Source organism: Galleria mellonella, unplaced genomic scaffold (genome assembly GCF_026898425.1).
Source record: "Galleria mellonella isolate WM207_F2 unplaced genomic scaffold, CSIRO_AGI_GalMel_v1 utg146, whole genome shotgun sequence".
NCBI lineage: Eukaryota > Metazoa > Arthropoda > Insecta > Lepidoptera > Pyralidae > Galleria > Galleria mellonella.
The window spans coordinates 2,709,625-2,734,322 of NW_026441999.1; the positions used below are offsets into that span (position 1 = coordinate 2,709,625).

Sequence of the window (24,698 nt, forward strand, 5' to 3'; positions counted from 1 at the left end):
AATGAATAAAATTTATTGTTAAAAATGTAGTACAATAAGGTGATATGGTAATATTACAAAAGTTGGTTTTTTTTAAAACACATTTTGTCATTATTGGCATGCCACAGTCAACAAAGTTATGACATATCTTTATAATAAAATTAAATATTTATATAAATCAGAAATATATATATATATATATATATATATATATATATATATATATATAATTTTTAATGTTTGATTGATTATATTATTACAATTAACTTGCCGTGTGGTCCCAGCATAGAATAGGCCACCGCTTCCTCTTCTGTAGGTGTCGTAAGAGGCGACTAAGGGACGGCGAGGGATGGGCAGCAGCGTCCCTCTTAAAACATCTCTAAAGCCCAACTGCGGTTGCCAATCCGCCTGCCAAAGTGTGGCAACTACTGGCAAAACTTACCAAGGGTTCTTGTGGTTCTTCTTCTTGCTTATGTTCAGCAGTGGACAGTTAAAGGCTGATATGGTGATGATTATGACATATAAACAAGATAAAGAGGCAACAATGGGCGATCATATTTTTAAATAGCAATGTCTTCCAGGAATCCTGTGCTTTTTTTTATACAACTTAGAATGGCAAACAAGCTTACGGTCCACCTGATGGAAAGTGGTAACCGTCGCCTATAGACATGAGCAGTACCATGGACATAACAGAGTATACTGTTTCGCCCATGATACCTCCCATGCGTTGCCATTTCTGAGGACTCAGGTGTTATTCCTCTGTACCCAGTAAATTCACGCCATATCTCACCCTTCAAACCGAAACACAGCCATGCAAACACAACTGCTTCACGGTAGAAACACGAATGGGAAAGAGGTACCCAAGCAATCGACTTTTGTACAAAGTCTCCCTCTGGCAGCTAGCTACATTACAATCTTGAATTATATCTTTAAGAAACTGTAAGATTTGTGGTCCCGGTTGGGAATGGTACAAATTATTATTTGAGTTTCCCATAATATAATTCATTGGTACGTGACAGGAATGGAACCGAACGTAAACTTGGCGTGGGCGGCGTCGTCGACAAGGTCAATATTGATTGGATAGATCCTGTACGTTGTTGAATTAAGATGTTTGGGTTACATTAACGTCTGACTAGCTTTAGGTAGTCTATCATTATTTGCATGTTTTACTTCTAGCATCCTTAGTTATACATATTATAAATGTGATAGTAGTCTGTTTGTTTGTTTATTCCCTGTTGACTCTTTAACGGCTTAGTTTGTTTTTTTTTTTATTATTATACTTAGAATGGCAAACAAACTGACGGCCCACCTGATTGAAAGTGGTAACCGTCGCCGTAAAGAGTATATTTTTCGCCCATGATACCCCCATGTGTTACCATTCCTGAGGATTCAGGTGTTATTCCTCTGTACACTGTAAATTTATTGCCATATCGCACCCTTCAAACCGAAACACAGCCATGAACAACTGCTTCATGGTAGAAACACGAATGGGACAGAGGTGCCCAAGCAAACGACTTTTGTACAAAGTCTCCCTCTGGTTTATTTTACTGTACTGCTCACGTCTATAGGTGACGGTTACCACTTTCTATCAGGTGGACCGTCAGCCCGTTTGCCATTCTAAGTTGTATATAAATATAAATATATATATATATATATATATATATATATATATATAGTATTGTATCTCTCATGGACAATATATGTAATATTGTATAATAATAATTTTATTATATTATTTTAGTTAACAGTTCGTTTACCCTCAGTTAACTATGTAAAATAACAGACATTAAAACACTTTTAAGTTAAAAAGTCACATTTATTATTTCCAAAGGAATTTTACATCACAAGAAACAAAATTCTCACTTAATTTATTATGCTTTCTTTGTTATTACAATATAAAAAATTACAAGGCTCTATGGAGAAATCTAGAGTCACCAAACAACGGTAACGCACGTCACTTTGACATTTAATCGTTATAATCTGCAGGCAAAAGACAAAACTGAAACAGCCATTTATAAATCGTGGTAAGAATTGAAACAATTTTTGACAGATAAAAATAATGGCCAGCAAGCTGTTCACAATCTGATTGTTATCAAAATATCATTTGTTTATACAGTTTAAGAGATGTTGTCAAACATAAAACATTATTTTTAATTGATAATGGTTAAACTAAGCACTTTGAAAATTATATATACCTATTAACAACGTAAACTTTTTCTATTACAAATTAATTGACACTTAATTATAATCAATTAAGTTTATGGTAGTTTTAGTGCCTTTAATTTTAGACTCAATAAGTAAAAAAAAAAAAAATATAAAAAAAATACAGAAAAATGTTAAGAAGAAAATATAATGTTTATTTTATTATTGAATATATATATATATATATATATAATAAAAATCAGCCCCACTATCACAATCACCGCCGCTGATTGCACGCGAGCAGCAACAGGCAGCGCGCTGGTCGCACAGTGCTGCTTGCGACGCAGCCAAGAACCGCGCTCATGAATAAGGACTCCTGTTGAGCTTGAAACTAATCGGACATCCCTGAATTTACCCCAATCAGAGATAAATAATTACAATATAATATACCGACTAGTTTCGAGCTTAACAGAATTCCTTATTCATGAGCGCGGTTTACGGCTGTCGCGAACAGCACTGTGCGACCAGCATGCTGTTTGTCGCCTTGTGCGTGCGGTCGGTAGTGGTGAGGGCTATTAATATATTTGTTTTATTTTATTGTTTTGCAAATTAACAATTTTTATATCAAATATAATTTGGATGACAAAACTTCTCTCGTCGTTGTATTTATTGAACGGAATATTAGTATTATAAAAAATTGGATAAAAAAAAAATTAAAGTGAAGTTATCAATCGGCTATTTATTTATAATTAGTAGTGAAGAGTGAAGTTATTTATTTTTTAATGAATTAACGTCCACGCGTTTGAAATAAAAATAGGGAACACATCACAATACCTGATTATTTTAATAATAAAAATAATATGACTTCAAAATGTTTTTACCATCTTCATAGTAAACATACGTAGGTGTGTAGGCAGCTACGTGTTATGTTTTGTTCATAAAATTATATTAAAAATAATTTTTTATACATAATTTTGTTTGGTACAAAGAAATAAAAGAAATAAAAAATAAAAGGAGATATAAAGAAATTGATTTGTAAGTGTAATTTAGGCCGTTACTATTGTAATGTCTTATTAACGTCATGTAGTAAGTAGTTTATAATAAATAATTTTCTATTATTATAAGAGAAAAAAAAAATGGAAAATTAAAAAAAAAACAAAGTTTTTTATAGCATAGAAAGAATTCTGACTTTGATTCAACCAATCACGTGGAGTAGAAAGAATTTTATAATAATTTTCCGATATTACACAAGCAAAAAAATAAATAAATAAAAATTAATTGTATTTTATGGCATTGAAAATTAATTAAATATGAACTTTGATCCAATTTCACATGCTTGTCATGTTATTTATATCTCATTATCAACACGATGTCACAATTTATCACATACCTACATAAAATATCATAGACTTAAACATTCCCTTTAACATTGTTTCGAACCTTTTCGAGTAAGCTTTTTGAATAAACTTTTTCAATATATATATAACGGATTCAATAATTCAAATATACTTAGAAGTATATTTATTTTAATACGTACCTATACACATATGAAATATTCACTTTTTAAGTGTATTTTAACCCGTTATGTATTATAAAAAAATATTCCAATTGAAAGAAATAATTATAAAAACAAATTAAAGTCAGTTTTAGTAAAATTGTATTTTTTTCATTGTATTATTTTCTGGTAACAGTAAAAAGGTCAAACGTTTCGTTTTAAAAAGAAAAAAATTCTAACATGTGACTCAATTTGCTTTGTTGGCAACATTTTTTTTTACTACATACTTGTATCCAAATTTTAAAAGGACTATCGTTTACAACAGAAACGATTTACATAATTATGATCCTCTGTCATGTCACAATGATTAAAATTAAGAATAATTTAAACTATTTATATCCAATTTTTAATAACATAAAAGCTCGTTTGTTCGTAACATTATAGGTATTTTAGGTTACATATATTTATATGTATACTTATATTAAGTTGAACTAGTATGGCAACTCTTTGTATATTATACTTAAACTATGTATATACAATATTTACACACAATATTTAAAAACATATGTATTTATAATACAACTACATATCCTAGACCGTATGCATAATTCCCACGCAGTTTTCACAAACATGTTAAAATTATTGAACTTTTGAAAAAAGAACACTTATATTTTTTTGTTTTCGTTTAATCATAGACACACATTTTTAAAGCATTACTCATAAAAAAAAATATTAGTAACGCATGCACACTTAAAGCTTTCAACACAGTAGACGACCATAGACATTCCTATCTACCAACTTATTAGATAAAGAAGACTCATGACCCAAGAGGATGATATTTATCATCGCGATGATGATGACGAAAGTAAAGAGATTGAAATAGAATCGATCAATCTTTTAATATAATTTGTTAGCAATTAATCAACCATGTCTCCATTAACAATAGACCTTTTTTTATTTTCCCCGTATAGGAAAAATCCAAAAGTATTTACAAATAAAGTCCATAAGACTGGCAACATTTGTATTTAGTAAGTCCTTAGCCATCTAAACGGCTTAAGGACTAGTATTCAAGCTAAAACTCGTAATAAAAAAAAATATAACGTGCTGTTTAGATATTAGTGAACTAAAAAAAAATACATCAATCACAATTACGTAATTAATGAAACTTTAATAAAAAAAAAAGTATGTGAAAACTCTAAAAGGTACATCTAAAATTGAAGTCTTGGTTTTCAAGAGACTCTTTTAATTTTTTTAATATAAATAACGTCCAAATAAAGTGTATATCTATAAATGCTTAGAATATTAGTTTTAATTTTAAACACTACAAAAGAAAAACAGTCCATTTTTTTAAAATGACACGATTCTTTTACCAATATAATTGGGATTTTTGACCAATATGGCGTAATTTTTTTACTAAAATTCGATTTTTTTTTTATTATAATTAAACACTTAATAACATATTTAAGATAGATTATCAGATGAAAATTTGACGCGTCACATGCTTGCTTTCGTCATCGGTGTTGAAGCCCTAAGCTCCCATCTAGTAACAGCAGACACCAACAATATTTTTTTTATCTATTTTTTCATATTACATATGTTACAAATTCAGTCTTAAACATCTTCTGGAAGATGCAACGGCAGAGCTAACGATTTACTAATCATAAATTGACAAATACGCCCTTAACAGCTAATTGCTATTTTTAAAACATCCAAAATAATTTTTGTTTGACCTAATCGAGTTCAGTTCTATGACATTTTGTTTTTTTTTTTGGTAAAACAGTTAAAATAGATTATTTATGGCAATCGTCAATCAATTATTAAAAAAAAAAATAGAACAGAAATCTCTAAATAATTACAACCATTAGGATTTCTTTTTCTCGTGTATAATAATTTGAAATAACACAAAATGAAATTTTTCAATATGGCAACATAAGTTTGAGAGATATTTTTTTTTATTGGTCAATCCAAGGGAAAAATTGTAACCCATTGATACAGATGTATTGTTTCCGATACAGAATATAAAACACGTAAAGATGAGGACACAGAATAAAAAAGTATCACTCAAAGGCGGCAAAGACAAAGCAACATTCAGCCATACTTCACAATCGAAAATGACGGACGGGACTGTCAATCTGTACACAATTGTAGTCACAATAATTTGAATTTACACTATCACTTTGTTCATGTCGTAACGTGTTAACATTTGTTTATTTCAACATCGCTCAGCCGCACTCTTGATTGGCAATTTTGACATGTTCTAAATTGGTCTCGGTCGATTTCGTTGCACTAGTTTTCTGTTCACTGTGTGGATTCGTCGAGTTCCCTGAAATAGAAATACTTTTTAGTTCTTTTGCAACAACTAATTGACATTTGTTAGTGGCTTTAAGGCGGAATAGAAAATAGTTTTAAAAAAACAATTGCGCCGGAGTAACTTTTACATTCTAATTGATCGGTTTTTTTTTTTAATTTTCTGTTCTGTAACAATCGATTTTATTTTTAGTATCTATCGTGCTGTATTTTAAAACTGAAATCATTATCATTATTAAGCAGTATAATTTGCTTAATATTTATAATTTGATTGAATATTAAAATTATGTCCACATCAATAAAAATTTATTATTGCAAGGTCTTGATAAGGTTTTGTTATAATTTTAGAAAAATAAATGTATAATATATCATTAAAAATTAAACAGTCATCCTTTTTAAGGTCTTTCAATTATTTAATCTGTCTTAATAATGATAGAGAACATTTTTCTGCAAGAAAACAGATCAACAAATGATAAATAAATTTTGAAAACGAAACGCAACAAAAACGGAATGTCCAGCTGCCAAATTAGTATAGAAAGCTTTTTCCGACCACACGTGCTTTGGAAATAAATTTCTATTTCGAGATAAAAAAATTCATTTTCAATAACTAAATTCTTAAAGTATGCTAATTATTTAGTTTGATTGATTTACTGATAATACATTCTAAATGGTCAATGTTAGAAACTTGAACTTGCAGCTGAAAATCAGTGCTTTGCTTTTAAGCAAAAGTATCACTGAGCTGTAACCTTTATGGTTCACTGCGACACACTTGGTGAAAACATATCTCCAATATTCATTTTTTGTTTTATATGTTGTTTTATATTTGAAAAAAATGTAAATAATCAGATTGTATAATTTTATTCATTAATTTACGTGTGTCATAAGTGGCTCAAATAAAGTGTTTATCTATCTATCTATCTAACTTTTGAATCGAGCTACTTTCATTAAAGCATTTACTAGGCAACGGAAAGATTCCCGAAATTTCCATGGAAATCTTGAAAATCCGAAACATATTTGGCATAAAGTCGTCACACTTACACAGTACTTTTGTTTCACCTACTTCTGTCCTCAAAACTGAAACCGAGAAACAGTATTCAAAGAAACTTCCTTGATTGCTGTGATCCGGTTTGAAGGGCGAAATATGGCAGTGAGATTATCAGGGGTCTTATTATGAGCGCTTAAAACTAGACAGTTTTACAGAATAAATTGCGCTGCTTTGCAAATTGGCAACAATAGACGAGAACCTAAACCAGGCAGAAGCAGTGACGTATGAACAAATCATCCATCAGAACTAGACATTTTATAAGTATTTTTTCACTTCTCGTGTTAAATAAATTCGTTCGAGATAAATATCTTGTCTATCTACTCGGATCTAGCTCTTCGATTTGTTTATTTTGAACGATTTTATTTAGATTTAGATTTGTAAAAAAAAAAGATTAAAAAAGTTTTCAAAAATCAATCGAGACATAAATCGGATTGAGTTTTAAATCGAGTTTCACAAGCACGTCAGCGCAAGAAGCTTCATTATACGAATGAAAGGATTTTCGTTTTCTATCCTGCTTTTGACCTGCATACAATCTGTCAGATTATAAATTTTTTTTTAATAAGAATCCTGCAATGTTCTTCACGCATTGACCTCCATGTGTTTTCCCAGAAAAAACGTGTTTAATTCCCGGCGAATTGGTCACGATTCATAAGTCTCGGCCATTTCATAACGGGCGGGTGTGGGGGAAAGGGATTGTTAGTAATGGAGTCTAGTTGACCCATTGCTAGCAGTACACCCTATCAGGTCGACCTGCACGCGGTTCCTCCTTGAAACTATCGTGGTTAATTCTAGTGGAATTTAGCACGATGGGCTGCCTGACCTGCCTTTTGATCTTTATCTATCATCACTCTCTAGTGCCCCGCCAGTACATCCCGATAGCGTAGACGGGGTTACCATTCCATTATCACCTATTAAAAAAACGGGCGGGTGCACTATTCCATTTTCATTAATTAAAACAGTACATACCATTCAACCTGGATGGTTTCAAATGGGGTAGAGTGTTGGTTGGTCTGTCCAGCATACTTTTACTGAAGTATGCACTGTTATTTTCAGTGTTAAATCTAACTGGTGGGGAGTTGGAACAACTTCTTGAGTCTTGTTGTTTCTGTAGCCTCGGATCTAGAGAAAATCTGGGCTCTAACTCCGGCATTTGGGTTAGATTGAGTGGATTTCTGTTCGGATTGCTGTAGAGTGCTGGTGGTGGAGGGGTGGAGTATAATTCTGGTGGCATCAGTTGTTCTGCTGGTAGCTGAAAAGACAAGTTTTTATTAATTTCACAGAGAGTTATTATTGTGAGAGTTTGTATAGTAAGTAGTAGTTGTTGTTGTCTTTCTCATGCCAGATTTGTGTGTGATATTGTGTTCCAGTTTGAAGTGTGAGATAAAGTAGAGAGAGAAGTCACTGGGTATTGTAACCTAAGACTTGTATTGTAAGCGTATAGATAAACCGAATTAAAAATTTTGCTTTTTAAAAAATCACCTACAGTTGTGGCAACATCGTTGGTATTTCCATCCAAAAAGTTTTTATTACAATAGCTTTTTTTCCTATCATTTGTGTCATTAATAATAAATTGTAAATAATATTTAAAGGTCTCTCAACATTTTCATTTTAGATCTATCACAAAAACGAATACGTGACCAATATTTAAATCCTAAAGTAAAAGTAGAGACAAGGGAATCTAGAAGCTCTTTCTTTTTGAAGTAGCTCAAAAATGGATTACAAAATTGGGTAATTAAAATTCTTGATTTATGTTTCAGTTAGTTGCATATTGCACCTAAATAAATATCCTTTCTTGATGAACTCTTTTTCTCATTTATACAATATACTGACATACATTGTTGGACTGGGAATATTAGCTCACTAGAACTGCGCCAGATGTTTTGGTAAATTATAATAGTTCACGGGTATTGATGTATTATAATTAGCCCTATAAAGAACTCTTAAGACATTTAGGATACAGTCCCAAGTAGTAGGTGAAAGTAAGTGAAAAAGTATGGCGACTTATTTTATTACTCCATCGCCCGTAAACAATAAAATTACCAATAAAAACTTACCAAACCAGTTGTGTTTAATGGCAAAGCATTCTTATATTTCAACCAATCCTCGTACACTTTATCATATGGTTGTCTGTGGCAATCATTTGCACCAACATTTGGCATGTGCAAACTGCTCATTGGTCCCAAACTTTGTATACTTGGTCCAAGGTTGGGCATCGGTGCTAGGTTGGTCTGATACGTTGGTCGGATCCGATAGTCCATTGGTCGTACTTGTATATATTGGCTGCAAGGATCTATGTTGTGGTCGTAAAACCTGTCGCAGTTGGTTACTTCGTATTTCTCTGATGGATTTTTCGATATGAGGGGTCTGATCGAGCTGTAGTCTGTCGTGGACGATTTATTTGAGCAACTGTCACTTATTTTGCCATCTAGAGGGATGATGTCTGGATTTTTGTCTGTAAATAAACGAAAATGCTATAGACAATTTGAATGATCTTGTAATAATGATCAAATAGATTGTGTTCTGATAGAAGAGTTAAGAATATTAATAAAGAATATTATAAGTTGACCTGATTTCATCCTCACCTATCATTGTGTCGTCCTATCATATTAGGAGGGGGAGGGTTTGTTAGTATTGAGGATGTTAGTCCCCATTACCTGAAATATGTCGACCTTCACGTGGTTCTCCCTGGAAACTATCGTGGTTGATTCTTTAATTCGTTACGATGGGTTAACAAATCTGCCTTCATCCTCACCTACCATCTCTCACTGGTGCCTCGCCAATGTACACTGACAGCGCACGCGGGGCTACTATTTAACAATAATCCATTAAAAAATCATTCAGGCGTGACTGATAAAATTTTGTAAAATATTCACGGGACCGTTCTAAGAAGCGAGACAAAAAGAAGATCTATACCCAGCTGTGGGATGATTGGAGAAAAAAAACAAAACTTACCAAGACTATCCACGCTTTCCGACTCCTTCGTACCCGTAAGTGGTATATTGGAAGTCTCGTCTTGACGCCGTTTGACTTTTTCGTTCTTATCTGTGAGAAATTAATATTAATTTGTATTCCTAATATTTAAAGGGCAAATAAAAACAGTAATGTAGATGTTGATGATGATGATGATGTATAAATATGCTAAATATTAGTTTACATTTCCTTAATTCTTCAATGCAGGATCTATTTCCCTGTTTTCCCAGTGATTGACTGGTAGAGAACATAATCCGGTGTTAAGTATGCCAGAGGGAGACTTTGTACAAAAGTCGATTGCTTGAGTACCTCTGTCCCATTCGTGTTTCAACCGTGAAGTAGCTGTGTTTGCATGGCTGTGTTTCGGTTTGTAGGATATGGCGTGAATTTACTGGGTACAGAGGAATGACACCTGAGTCCTCAGGAATGGTAACGCATGGGGGGTATCATGGGCGAAACAGTATACTCTGTTATGTCCATGGTACTGCTCATGTGTATAGGCGACGGTTACCACTTTCCATCAGGTGTACCGTCAGCTTGTTTGCCATTCTAAATTGTATATATAAAAAAAAATCTACCAAATGTACGTACAATGTTATTGTGTATTAAATTAAACCAATAAATAGACACATATATGCCAACAAAGTAAAAGAAAAGAAAAATTACTCACTGGACAAAGGAAAGGTTTATTATTATTATATTGACCGTTATCTGTTGAACTTAGGCTTCCCCCTTAAGGGGGGTTCTGCCAGTAGTTACTATATTTAACAAACGTAGACTTTGGTGATGTTTAAAGAGGGACGCTGCTGTCCATCCCTCAACAATCATGTTTCCTTAGTCGTCTCTTACGACACCCACGAGAAAGGAATGGGTGGTCCATTCTATGGCTGGACCACACGGCGTAAGGAAAGGGTTACTCACTGTCTTTTTTACTGCAGTATCTACAGCAAAACACCGCGGCCGATATAGCCGTCATAGTGGCTATAACTCCCACTGCAGCCAGCACCACTATCAGAACTGTCGTCAGCTCCACTTTCACAGGCACTTGGGCTGGAACCGAGGTAACATTATCAGACACCAGCCTCCTCCTCCTCTCCTCTCCTCCCTAAGGGAGGCTCCCTTAGGGAAATAGCTAGTATAAAACTAATAATATCAAGAGGAAAGATTTGAATGTTTCTTTGTAATGAATAAATTTAAAAAAAAATATAGGGGATTTTAAAAATTCTTTTTCCTTTACCAAGCTAAGCGACTGAAATTGGCTGTATTTTCAATCGAATTCAAAAATAACGTTCTCAATTCGGTTATTGGTTTATGAGGTAACATAACTCCGTTAGTTCTAAACCGATTTGCAAAATTCTTTTTTTTTATGTGAAGGGATATATTTACAGATTGGTGTCATAGAAATTTTATCAAAATCGGTTCAGCAGTTTAGTTTAAAGATCTAAATAACTGGTATTGTCACAATTGAGTGCGGTTTTTGTGGTACACAAATTTTAATTGTTTATAATTGGAAATTGTATGTTGCTTTTTTACAATATAGGTAATAAACATTTGGGATGAGTAATATATAGTAATATCTATTTATTTCAGTTACAATATCTATATACTGGTCCAATAACGAATATTTTAAGTCTGTTATCCAATAAAATAATTTAATTAACAGACTTTTAACACATTCGAAAATAGATATCCGACCGATATGGGCGATATAGACATGGGTGGCGACCTTTTTTCCGCCATCAATGTACAGGGGAACCCAATATATAGATATCGGATCAGTATTCATATTACTCTAGCCTAATAAACATTAATACAAAATTTCACATTTTACTAATGAACGGGAAATATTAGAAAAGCGCTTGGACATTCAGACGTTCTATAGCTAGACTTCTGTATATAAATAGATACTCTTTATTGTTTCCTCCAAAAGATTACAATAGTAAACTTATTATAAATATAAACAATTACAAGAAATAATCACAATGAGAAAACAATGGGCGGCCTTATCGCTAAGAACGATCTCTTCCAGGCAACCTTTGGATGGAGAAGAGCAATTAAAAACAGTTTAACCGGAGGCATGAACTCTGTTCGTTTTTTAAATACATATATATTTAGATGTATGAAGTTAGAACGGAGAAAATGTTGGGACACTTGATACGACACGACGAACTAATGTTAATATAATGTTCATACATTATAATAGAAGGTAAGATAGAAGGAAGGAGGGGAAGAGGGAGACCGAGACATAGTTACATCAAGCAGATCAAGGAAGGAGTTAGTGTCGTGTCGTATCAAGAGGTTAAGAGACTCGCTGAAGATCGTAGTGAGCGGCAAGAGCTCCACCGACAAGAGCTCTTAAATAGGAAATGCCAAAAAAAAAATATATATATATATTATATTTTAGTTTGTATTCACAAAAATCCATTATTTATTTTATTTTTTTATTTATTAAATTTTATTTTCGATAATGAAAAGAAATGACCATTCAAAAATGCTTAAATCTAAGTTGACTTAAATAAAACTATTTCTTTATCTTTCTCATAATTAATTTAATATTTATTACGCAAACACGTTTATACGGTTGGATAGATTTAAATTAAATTTGCTACACAAATAGTATGCAGTAAATTCACTGCTATACGTTACTCTACAAACTGGAACACAGCCGTGCGAGCTCATTTCAGTATTAACAACTTTCTATGATTGAAAGTGTTAAAAACATTCCGAGAACTTTTCCAAAAGTTATAATACTTTCCTTTCAAAAGTACAGTAAATCAGGAAGTACTTTGTTTTTGCGCGACAAACAAATTACAACTTTATTTTGACGTATAATATGATTTGTATCTGTTTCACAGAGTTCCGGACGGGGCAAAACTCTTGTTTTTTAAGTTTTAAACGTCGATGTTACTGAGCTATTTTGTTGTTAATAATAATTACAAGTGAAGAGAGACGTTCAAATTAAATAATTAAGTGATCATACAGAACGGGAAAGAGAGGTTCTCGAGTGGCGACCTCGTACAGTGAAACGTAGTACAATGGATAACATTACAAATAAACATTGTTACGCCGATTAAATTATATTTAATTAAATTGAAATATTTATTTTAAAGGTAGATATTTCTAAAATAAAAATTCCTATTTGATATTACATACAAATCCTTATTCTAAGAAGCAATAAAAACTACATTTCTAATAGATTTAAGTCAAAACAAAGATTGTGTACTGTAAAAAACCGACTTTAACTACGACATAACCAGTTACTTTGAATTAAAAACTAAACTGCGGAATCGATTTTGATAAAATCATATAAGTTTATACTTTTAAATAAAGAATTAGAACGGTTTAGAACTGACGGAGTTATGAAGTAAGAAACTTAAAAAAAAACATACATAAAATATATGGTAACACTAACCTGTGTGCCGCTGGGGGTATTTCAGTAAGCTCGACGTTAATGTCAGGGGCTCACTTGACCCCTTCTTGTTGTACGCTCTGACGGACACCGCTAGAGCGTTGCTAGCCGCGAGACCGGACACTTCGAACTCTGGTTCATCGTTGCTGATATTCCTCAGTAGCAGGCCGGTTGTCATATCGAACACCTATACGTATTAAAAAAAATGTAAAATAAATATCTACACTATATCAGCCACTAACTGTCCATTGTTGAACACAAATGGGAGGTATGTATTTAACCTTGGATGGTTTTGCCACGCTTGGCAGGCAGATTGGCAACTGCAGTTAGACTTTGGTGATGTTTTAAGAGGGACGCTGCTGCCTATCCCTCGATCATTAAGTTCCCTTAGTCGCATCTTACGACCTCTAATTATGTGCTGGGACCACACGGCCCAGAAAATAAAACACTCAGATTCAATAAAATTTTAATAATGTAAATAATTTGACAGCTAATACGACAATTAGCTGACAAAAAGTTGACCCGTTTTTGAGGTTTAATAATCTAAGATTTTCATTATATATATAAAATAAAGCATTATCTTATTGTTACCGAAGCTTCTTTGCGAGTTCCTTTGTAAAAAAAAAAACTCACTTGTAGCAAAAACGACTGTCGAATTCCGCCGTCGTGTCCAGGCGTGCAGTTCAGGGTTAGCGAGTCATACGTCACGTTGGTTATCTCGCACGCCTTTACCGTTGATGGCTTGTCTGGAAAAAAAAAGAAGAATAATGGCGCGAAAACTATCTAGCTACAATAGCGGTTTTTTATAGGAAAGATTTAGATTATTTCGCACTTTCAGTATTAGTAATACGTCTTACGTTTAAATCCTCAAGAATATCAAAAAAGGGGCTAAAAACGATCAGCCAAAACAAGTTTTTTTTTTTAATGCAAAACAAAGCGCGCCATTTATTCAGTGTTGCAAGTAAATTTGATTAACAACTTTTTTTTTATGTGAATAGAGAACTATTTTCTATAATATATTTTTTTTTACACAACACAATTTTATTTACTTATGTTTGTTACCTCATATATTATTAATAAACCTATTTAGATTATTATTTTTCTTCTAAAATGACATACAGTACAAAATAACTGATTTAGTCACAATTCAAGGAAGTATTTTTTATGGAAAATCTTACTAAAGGCATAAGTACTTATTTGCATGTTTTTCTATGCTAATGTAATAGAACAACGCTTGTGCTTTCTATATACATATTTTATTTATTCTTACAAAGTAAAAAAAAAACTTTCAACAAAGTATGTACGCGCAATAAAAAATGCAAGCTTCGTCTAGATCAACGATTAACTAGGCAAGGTTTGTATTTTTATTAGGTCTCGACAACTAATTAATGCATGTTTTGAATATTTATGAAATTATGTACTCTTACATACAAGACGTTAATGTATGTGTAATGCAGTTTTTTTTTTTTTGATGCAATTTAAAATGGCAAACAAGCTAACGGTCCACCTGATTGAAAGTGGTAACCGTTTGTTTGTAGACATGATGAACAGTAATATGGATATAAGAGTATACTGTGTCGCCCATGATATCCTTCATGTGTTTCCATTCCTGAGGACTAAGGTGTTATACCTCTGTACCCTGTAAATTCACTGCCATATTCTACGTTTTTAAAACATAGCCATGTAAATACTACTGCTTCACGGTAGAGACACGAACGGGAAAGACGTACCCATACAAGCGAATTTTATACAAAGTCTCCCTCTGGTAATAAATTGCCTAAATAATTTAATATTTTTTTTACAATTGACTTAAAATTGAAACAAAATTAGTGCGAAAGCGAATCGATGTAAAAACTAAACTTAAAAAAAGCAATAATTAAAATCGGTTCAGTATATGCTTTTGGCATATTCGATTTTATTATATGAAACGTCCTTAGTAATGGAGATTAGTAGCCCTATTGCTAGCAATATACCCTGTCAGGTCGACCTCCTCGTGGTTTCCCCTGGAAACCATCATGATTGATTTATTGTTAGATTAGTCACAGTGGGCTAACTGGCCTGCTTCGTCCTCACCTATCATCGCTCACTGATGCTCCGCCATTGTATACCGATAGCGAAAGCGGGATTACCATTCCACTATCATCCATTAAAAAAAAAAAAAAACATACCAGCGGGCAATATATGGAAGAGACACGGCTTGCTCTGTGGTCCGACTGTGTTGATACTGGTGCACTGGACCCACCCATAGTCCGATGATGTGTTCACCATATACATAAATGTACCTGTTGAAATAACAATATGTTAACAGCAATGTTTGAGGCTTCAATTGCTCTTTTCCAACTGACTGCATGCTACCTGTATACATAATTTTATAAAGATTGGTTGAGTCGTTAAGAAGGCTAAGACAAACAAAGTTTTTTAATTTTTTTTTTTATACAACTTAAAATGGCAAACAAGCTAACGGCCCACCTGATGGAAAGTGATAACCGTCGCCTATAGACATGAGCAGTACCATGGACAGAGTACTAACAGAGTGTACTGTTTCGCCCATGATACCCCCCATGCGTTGCCATTCCTGAGGACTTAGGTGTTATTCCTCTGTACCCTGTAAATTCACTGCCATATCCCACCCTTCAAACTGAAACACAGCCATGTAAATATAACTGCTTCACGGTAGAAACACGAATGGAACAGAGGTACCCAAGCAATCGACTTTTGTACAAAGTCTCCCTCTGGTAATAGTAATCTGGTATTAGTAAGGATGAGAAACTGTTTTTGTTACTTCTTGGCGTTAGCCAGCTTAGCTATTCATCATTAAATTTTGCTTGTACAGTGTTATATATATATATATATATATATATATATATATATATATATATATATATATATATATATATATATATATATATATATATAAGAGATATAGATAAGAGAAGCATTGTTAGTACTTAGCAGTTAGGCATTGGTTATGTTTTAAGAGGGACGCTGCTGCCCATCCCTCGACCATTCACTTAGTTACCTCCTACGACACCCACGAGAAATTAAGGGGTGGCTTGTTTTATACCGGGTCCTACACGGTTATTTTGGAATATATACATTTTATTTTATTGTATCAGTCACAATTTCCCCATAAAAGGGGTTTGAAAGCAATTGCCCCACTTGGTTGGTGATAACTGCAGTTAGGTTTTGGTGATATTTTAAGAGGAATACTACTCCATTACTTACCATTCCTCGACTATTCTATATCCTATCCCTTACTTGTCTCTTACGACACCCACTGGTAAAGAAGTAGTAGCCCTTACTATGCCGGGACCATAGGATTCATATACTTACTGGGCGCATTCTGTGATGACGTGATTGGCGAATTAGTCAACTCGTGTTTGATATGAGCAGAGCTGTTGAACCACCAGTGATATGCCATTGACTCCTGTTGGAAAAAAAAATCAAAATGATAGTAAAAAATACATATTTTTTTATACAACTTAGAATGGCAAACAAGCTGACGGCCCACCTGATGGAAAATGGTAACTGTCGCCTATAGACATGAGCAGTACCATGGACATAACAGAGTATACTGTTTCGCCCATGATACCCCCCATGCGTTGCTATTCCTGAGGACTCAGGTGTTATTCCTCTGTACCCTGTAAATTCACACCATATCCCACCCTTCAAACCGAAACACAGCCATGCAAACACAACTGCTTCACGGTTGAAACACAAATGGGACAGAGGTACCCAAGCAATCGACTTTTGTACAATGTCTCCTTCAAAATATACTTACTATATTATCTTAATGTATAAAAACCCCGTGTTTTTGTTTAAGTTAATCTTTGAATTATTATTATGTGAGTATATCAATTTAAATGAAGCTCTACTAGAAAGGCTTCCGCTGAAAATCAGCGCTGTAGCTCTTCGGCTGCAGCATAGCGTTGAGAGGGGACCATTTCGCCAAACATTACCTCCTATACATGTTATGTTACTCTGTATGAACCTTCTTTGTAAATATACCAACATTTGCTGAATAAACTTATTAGGCAATTCAAATTATTTTAATGGAACTTCAAAACGTCTATTTTTTATTGATGATAATGGAATGGTAACCCTGCCTGTGTTGCCTGGGCAAAGAGCTCTAGCTCGAGGCCCGCACCTGCAGCCCCGTAAAGGGCTGCGGATGAACCCTGCTGCTGCTACCTGTGCTACCGGCATACGCTGACGAGGCATCAGTGACAGGTGAAAGCAGGTCAGTTAGCACATCTTGACAAATTTAACTAGAACTGACCATGATGGTTTGGGGAAATTGTTGGTAATAGGAGTCTAGCAACCCCATTGCTAGCAATATACCCTATTAGGTCGACCTCCAGTTGGTTCCCCTAGGAAACCATCGTGGTTAATTCTTGTGGAATTCACCACGTTAATTTTAAAATAGATTGGCATATTTATTTATGTACACTTTATTGCACCATTTATAAAATAGTAAACACATTTAACTGTAATAAGAAATGATACAAAAGGCGGCCTTATCGCTAAGCAATCTCTTCCAGACAACCTTTGGGTAGAGAACATTGAGAAAAGAAAGAAAAACAAAGGGTAGGTGGCGCACTATTATATATAAACAAATATATACAAAGATATATACATATATATGTATATACATATATATACATAAACAAATACATACATAAACATACACAAAACTTAAAAGTACACATACAACAGGAGAGAGTGACACTGGAAGATGAAGATAGAACATGGCAAAAAATAGTTACTTAAAAGGAGAGATAATGGGCTTTAACAGAGGTTTTGAAGCTAGCTAGCATATTTAACAAATTTAATTATTTAAACTGACTAACAAAGAGGAGCATGACTGTAGCTAAGGGGAGGGGGCATTGAAGGGCAATGCCCTACCTTAAAAGGTCCAATGCCCTACCTCAAAATGAAAGATCCCAAGAAAATTAGACAGATTCGCTTTTTCGAAGTCAATTATGGCTTCTGTCCTACCAAAAATTTCTTTCGCCCTACATTAAACACGGGTGTATGTATGGTTCTGAAGGGGAGGTAATTAGAGTTGAAAATTTTAAAATTGATGTTGGTACCCCTTGTTATGTTCAGAGGTACAACTGTACAAGGTGCTAATTGGACCTTTAAAGTAATATCTTTATAAAATATTATCAAGAAGAAATTTTATGAAAACAAAAGAGGCTTTTATTTTTGTATTTGAGAAGTAATTCGCTAGTCTCTCTCAAAGGTCTTTTGAAATTGGTTTTATTTCTTTAAAAACAAACGTTCCTTTTATCTATATATAAACGGGCAGGTCAACCGTTTGTTTACTTTTTCTACGTGACAGTTTTTGTTACGTGAACAATCAATCGTTAGGGCCATTTCAGACTGAGAGTTAGTGCAAATATATTGCAACTTTAATTCAACTAATTCTAGACTGTGCTAATTATAGATTGATGAATTGAAAAGGTAAGTACATGATTATTATATACTTTAAAATATTATTATTATATTTTTTATCCAACAATTTGTAATATATTCCACCTACTTAATGGAAAGTGATAACTGTCACTTATACAGATCAATAGCACTACTAACATTAGAGAATACATTGCGACATATATAGTATTTTTATACGCTAGGTCAACTGGTTTGATTTCATCCTCATATATCATCTGTCACTAGTGCCATACCAGCGTACATTGATAGCGTAGACGGTGTTCTCATTCCATTATTACACATTAAAAAAAATCGAATATCAGCTAGTGAAAGTAGTTGTTTAATTTTAATAAATTTATTTATATTTCATTATTAAATTTAAGAAAACAACACAAACATAAGTGTAAAAAAACTTTCCTTGACTTCAAAAATGATGAACTACTGATTTTTCTTTGCTCTACTATTCATATGAGAGAAGTACCTTCTACTATCAATTATTTATAAAAGGTCGCTTCCATTATATACGAAAGTCTCTAACGTGATTTACCGAACGACAGCTTTACATGTCTCCTAAAGCATGAAAGCAAGTGACAATTATTTTTAAACTAGCTGTAGCTAGTGGGTGAAAACCCACGTAAATTAATATTTAAAAAATCCTATGTAACTGTAAACTTTTGCCTTTAATATATTAATAGTATGATTCAAATATATTTATGTGTCTATTTCAAAAATTGCGCGCATTACTTCAGTCAAAATCAGACTTTTTGCTATTTTATGCTATGACATATAAATAAAAAAACACAAAACTAAACTGTATGAATACCTAGTAAACAGAACGTACTATTCAATTGACGATTTTGTTAGAGATAAATGCAATAAATTTCCATAAATTTATAATTTTTTTAAATATACCATATATTACTCTTATATAAATGCGAATTTGTATATCTCGATAGATGGGGTTGATCATGGAGAACATATCTTGTTTTACCATCCATTGTTAGCTATGTATCACAAAATAAATAAATAGACATACTAAATCTGTGCGCTTGTTTGCTTAAATTACGCGCATGATGTCGTTCAGGAGCGGCCCTAACTGTGTGTGGAAAGTCCTCTGATTTAGCCAGACACATTGCAGGTAGGGATTTGGCTGGCAGCCAGCTCTCCTGTGTACGTCACTTAAACACTGTACCCACGCTTCACGTGCTGTTTGTACGAACAAAACAATTTCAAGTTGAAAATGCTTGTGACAATGTTGTATTCACGTTTAATTCGAAACAAAATTATTTAACAGCGACCCGCACTGGCTTTGTACGGAAAAAAAAATAGAAATAATTTTATTCAAGTACTAAACTTAGATTTAAACATTTTTTAATAGTAATTTTTTTCATTATCGCCCATTCGGAACGTAATTTCAGCCACGAAGAACGGGCAAGAATTCAGCTGTTTTTTTCAAAAAGTTTAACTATATAAATAATAAATTTGTCGGTTTTTTGTGTTGTTTAACTTCTATAGGTTGTCTTTAAGGTTGTCTTGAAAAGATTGCTCTCGGCAATAAGACCGCCTTCTGTACTTATACAATTGTATCGTTGTGTTTGTAAATTGCCTTGCTTATTTCCTATACAAATGTATAATGCAAATAAAGTAGGGGGAAAGGGATTGTTAGTAGTGGAGACTGAGAATCCCATTGCTGGCAATATATCCAACCAGGTCGACCTCCTCGCGGTTCTCCCTGGAAACTATCATGGTTAATTCCTGATGAATTCATCATGATGGGCTAACTGGCCTGTTTTCATTCTCATCTATCACCCTTCACTGGTGCTCCGCCAATGTATTCCGTTAGCGCAGGGTTAGCGCAGCGGGGTTACCATACTATTTTCACCCATCAAAAAAAAAAATGCAAATAAGGTATACTCATTCATTCATTCTATAGGTGAAAGAATTTTTTAAATCGTTTAAGTACTTACCTATCTTTTTTAGTTTATCCATTACAAACAAAAAACCAAATCCTTCCTCTCCATAATAGTTTAGTTAACACATATAGTTAATAAGTGTGTGATAAATCATGATATATCACACCTTGAGGGGGGGGGGGAACCATAGTTAGGGAACCAAAGGTCCACGCATAGAGGGTATCATGGGTGAAACAGTACACTCTGTTATGTCCATGGTACTGCTCATGTCTATAGGCGACGTTTACCACTTTCCATCAGGTGGACCGTCAGCTTGTTTGCCATTCTAAGTTGGTTAAATATAAATCTAATATAATATTAATAAAACTCTTGGAATAATATACTAAATTTAGATAGCAAGCGAACGTCTTGACGAAGCTCTTTGTGTCACTCTCTACTCATTAAATACGAGCAGAACGAGCTAATTGTCCCGTAATATAAGTATACTCAAATTTTGATTGCGTGCAATTAAAATATTCAGATTTCATATTGTATTCATTCATAATAATAAAACCGTTTAATAAAATAGTATAAAACAAAGTCGCTGTTGCTGTCTGTCCGTCCCTATATATGCTTACATCTTTAAAACTACGCAATGGATTTTGAAGCGGTTTTGTTAATAGATAGAGTGATTCGAGAGGAAGGTTTATATGTATAATACATGCATAATATTGTAGAGAAACACTGATAAATTTAGAGGTTTCTAATGTAATGTCGTACACAAACACATTTTTTTGCGCTTACATTGCAAACGCTGACTGAATCCTATGAGATAGGTTAAAATAATGTGGGAGGCAAATAATGCGGCGCTATTTAGTATCAGTATTGCACCCGTGCGAAGCCGGGGCAGGTCGCTAGTTCATAATAATTTTGTACCAGAGGAAGACAAACAAAAGTCGTTGGCATCTCTGTCCCATTCGTATTTCTACCGTGAAGCAGCTGTGTTTGCATGGTTGTGTTTCGGTTTGATGGATGGGATATTGCAGTAAATTTACAGGATACAGAGGAATAACACCTGAGTCCTCAGGAATGGCAACGAATGTGGGGTATCATGGGCGAAACAGTATACTCTGTTATGTCCATGGTACTGCTCATGTCTATAGGCGACGGTTGCCGCTTTCCATCAGGTGGGCCGTCAGTATGTATAATATGTCGTCGACAGTATGTATAATCTAGTTGAGAACTTCTTCTTTGAAGTCGGTTGTAATCGAGACTGACACGACCTCAATCCATGCGAAAAGTTCCCAGATTTGTCAACTATAATCCATTTAAACCCAACCAAATCTAACCGGAGATAATCCTGAAATATGTTTAATAAAGCATCGATAGTTTGAAATATTACCGATAAATGAATTCGATTTACCGATTAATCGTAATACTGTAGAGAACTATTCGTAAAATATGAGTTTGTAACTAAGTAATAAATTTAATATCCAACTCACGGTAGAATATTTAAATTAGAACCGTATAATAAATGGAATAAGGATGATAATCACGTATCAAGAGTCGATAAGGTACCTCTATACGTAATTTGTTTTACTAGAATATCGAAATTAAAGATAGGAAAATGTATGGAGAATAAAACAGTAGACAGAAGTCAATGTCCGATAACAGGTTTATGTATTGTGTATATAAACGTTTACCCGTATGCACTTTTTTTTATACAACTTAGAATGGTAAACAAGCTGACGGCCTACCTGATGGAAAGTGTTAACCGTCGTCTATAGACATAAGCAGTACCATGGATATAACAGAGTATACTGTTTCGCCCATGATACCCCACATGCGTTGCCATTCCTGAGGACTCAGGTGTTACTCCTCTGTACCCAGTAAATTCACGCCATATCCCACCCTTGAAACCGAAACACAGCCATGTAAACACAGCTGCTTCTCGGTTGAAACACGAATGGGACAGAGGTACCCAAGCAATCGACTTTTGTACAAAGTCTTCCTCTGGTAAAAATTGTGGAATCTTGTGGAATGCTCTCGCTCAGCTGTGAGCAGAAGTAGATGGAGACGCATTGCGAGGACCTCAGTCGCGAAGGAGGGCCTCATCGACAATGCACTGTCATCATAAAAACCATGACCACTCTGTCAAGAGTGTACGACTAAAGAGAGAGAGAGACAGAGAGAGAGATAAACATATATTATTATATGTTATTACTATGAAGTGGGTTACTTCGTAAGCGTGGATTTAAAAAATAGGAAATCCACTGAAATAGATGGTTGGTGCAGTGGTTTTTACGAGATATCGGATACAGATGGATAGACAAACATTTTTTTTTTAAATATTGTTTTATGTTCTATCGCTTTTAGTAAGTCTCCCTAATGGGAGACAGGTGTCACAGATATGTATGTATGTATGCTCTTACTAAGACTCTTCACATCCGTTGTTTTCATAATATATTCCATGTACAGATACAGTCTTTTTACATTTTTATTAATATTGTATTTAAATTTCGACGTAGGCTCGTGGTTATTACCCTTATTTATAGATCGGAAAGCTCATAACATGAATCTGACTGACATTGGATTGATCTCTTCCATAAGACTCGTTTAAAATACAAAACAAATAAATAACAGTTTATTCAGCAAGCATTGTTCTACTTACTTCAAAAAATACTTTAATTTACATTTAACAAAACGTATATTTTTATTTTTTGACCTTTTAGTAATTCATTTAAAAGTACTCCTGACCAACTGAAATATTAACTTTATATTCTTTGCTCAATTAAAACACTGAAAACTATATAAAAAGTGTAATATTTAGATGTACTTAATTATTAAATTTAATTATTAAATTAAGAAAAATACAGAAAATAAGAAACACTGATATTAGGAAGAAAACCAAAATAAAAGATGCTCTTCAGTATAGTATGAAACAGAAGTGGAGATGGGCAGGTCATATAGTGAGGTACAAAGATAAAAGGTGGACTCTCCAAACAACAAAATGGCGTGGTCCAGCAGGAAAAAAACTGGACAAATATTGCTACAGATAAGGAGAAGTGGAAAAAGATGGAGGAGGCTTTTACCCTTGGGGACCACTGAAGTGGATAAAAATCTATAATAATAATAATTATTATTATTAAATTACCTTAGGGTTGGCGTCCACCTCGCACTCAATCTCGACCACTTCTCCTCTGGCTGCCCTTAACACCAACGGCTGTGTGGACTTGCAGGTAGGCGAGTCTGAAATAAATTATATCAAAATTTGCTATAAAAATACAGAAAGAATTCTAAATAATAAAAGCATTATTCATTCATTATTAGTCCTCTATCGTTGACAATTTACATGTTATTATTTTTTTTTTACTTATCTATGCAGTGTAACACAATAATTAACATTATCTGTGGCAATTGTTTAAACTCATATATTGGCTGCACTGTTTATGAATATTGTTAGTGCTGTTCCTTTCTTTCTCTAACTATTTTTAATGGATAAACTGTGTAATATTGTTATGCTTTTATAAAAATATATTTTGTCTTTTTTTATTAAATCTGCGCATTTCAATTATATCTGCATATTTTTTTTATTAATTTTCTACCTTTTTGTCCGCTACGTCGTACGTGTGGATTTTAGGAATAGGAAACCAATAAAATGGGCTATTTTTTGGATGGCATATAAAAATAAAAAATGCACTATATTTTACGTTACACCTACAGGAACACAACTGTTGATTTCGGCTTCAATTTGGTGCAATAATTTTTGCGTGATATCGGAACAAACATACAGTCAGAGAGACAAAATTTTAAAAAAATATTGTCTTAGTTTTAAAGTCTTATTAGGCTACATACATAATTTTTTTTAATATCTCCTATTATTTCAGCCGTTTACTGTTTACTGATGAACGTAAGTCTACCCTATACGGGGAGTTTTGCCAATAGTTGTCACGCTTGGCAGGCGGGCTGGCAACCGCAGTTAGTAGTTAGCAGTTAAAGATGTTTTAAGAGGGACGTTGCTGC

At 33.7% G+C, this 24,698-nt stretch overlaps 1 protein-coding gene across 2 annotated transcripts in view; it reads right to left on the bottom strand.

Annotated features, from left to right (window-relative positions):
- Window positions 1–1,793: 1,793 nt before the first annotated feature.
- Window positions 1,794–24,698, bottom strand: part of LOC116412753 (B-cell receptor CD22-like) — a 517,626-nt gene continuing 494,721 nt past the window's right edge. For both annotated transcript variants that reach the window (XM_052891825.1, XM_052891826.1), the window contains 10 exons: window positions 23,830–23,924; window positions 16,681–16,774; window positions 15,516–15,629; window positions 13,981–14,093; window positions 13,351–13,534; window positions 10,860–10,988; window positions 9,921–10,010; window positions 9,023–9,420; window positions 7,935–8,217; window positions 1,794–5,939 (listed from right to left, as the gene is read on the bottom strand). In XM_052891825.1, the coding sequence (XP_052747785.1) occupies window positions 5,839–5,939; window positions 7,935–8,217; window positions 9,023–9,420; window positions 9,921–10,010; window positions 10,860–10,988; window positions 13,351–13,534; window positions 13,981–14,093; window positions 15,516–15,629; window positions 16,681–16,774; window positions 23,830–23,924 (1,601 nt within the window). In that variant the 3' untranslated portion in view covers window positions 1,794–5,838. The remainder of the gene's footprint in view (window positions 5,940–7,934; window positions 8,218–9,022; window positions 9,421–9,920; window positions 10,011–10,859; window positions 10,989–13,350; window positions 13,535–13,980; window positions 14,094–15,515; window positions 15,630–16,680; window positions 16,775–23,829; window positions 23,925–24,698) is intronic.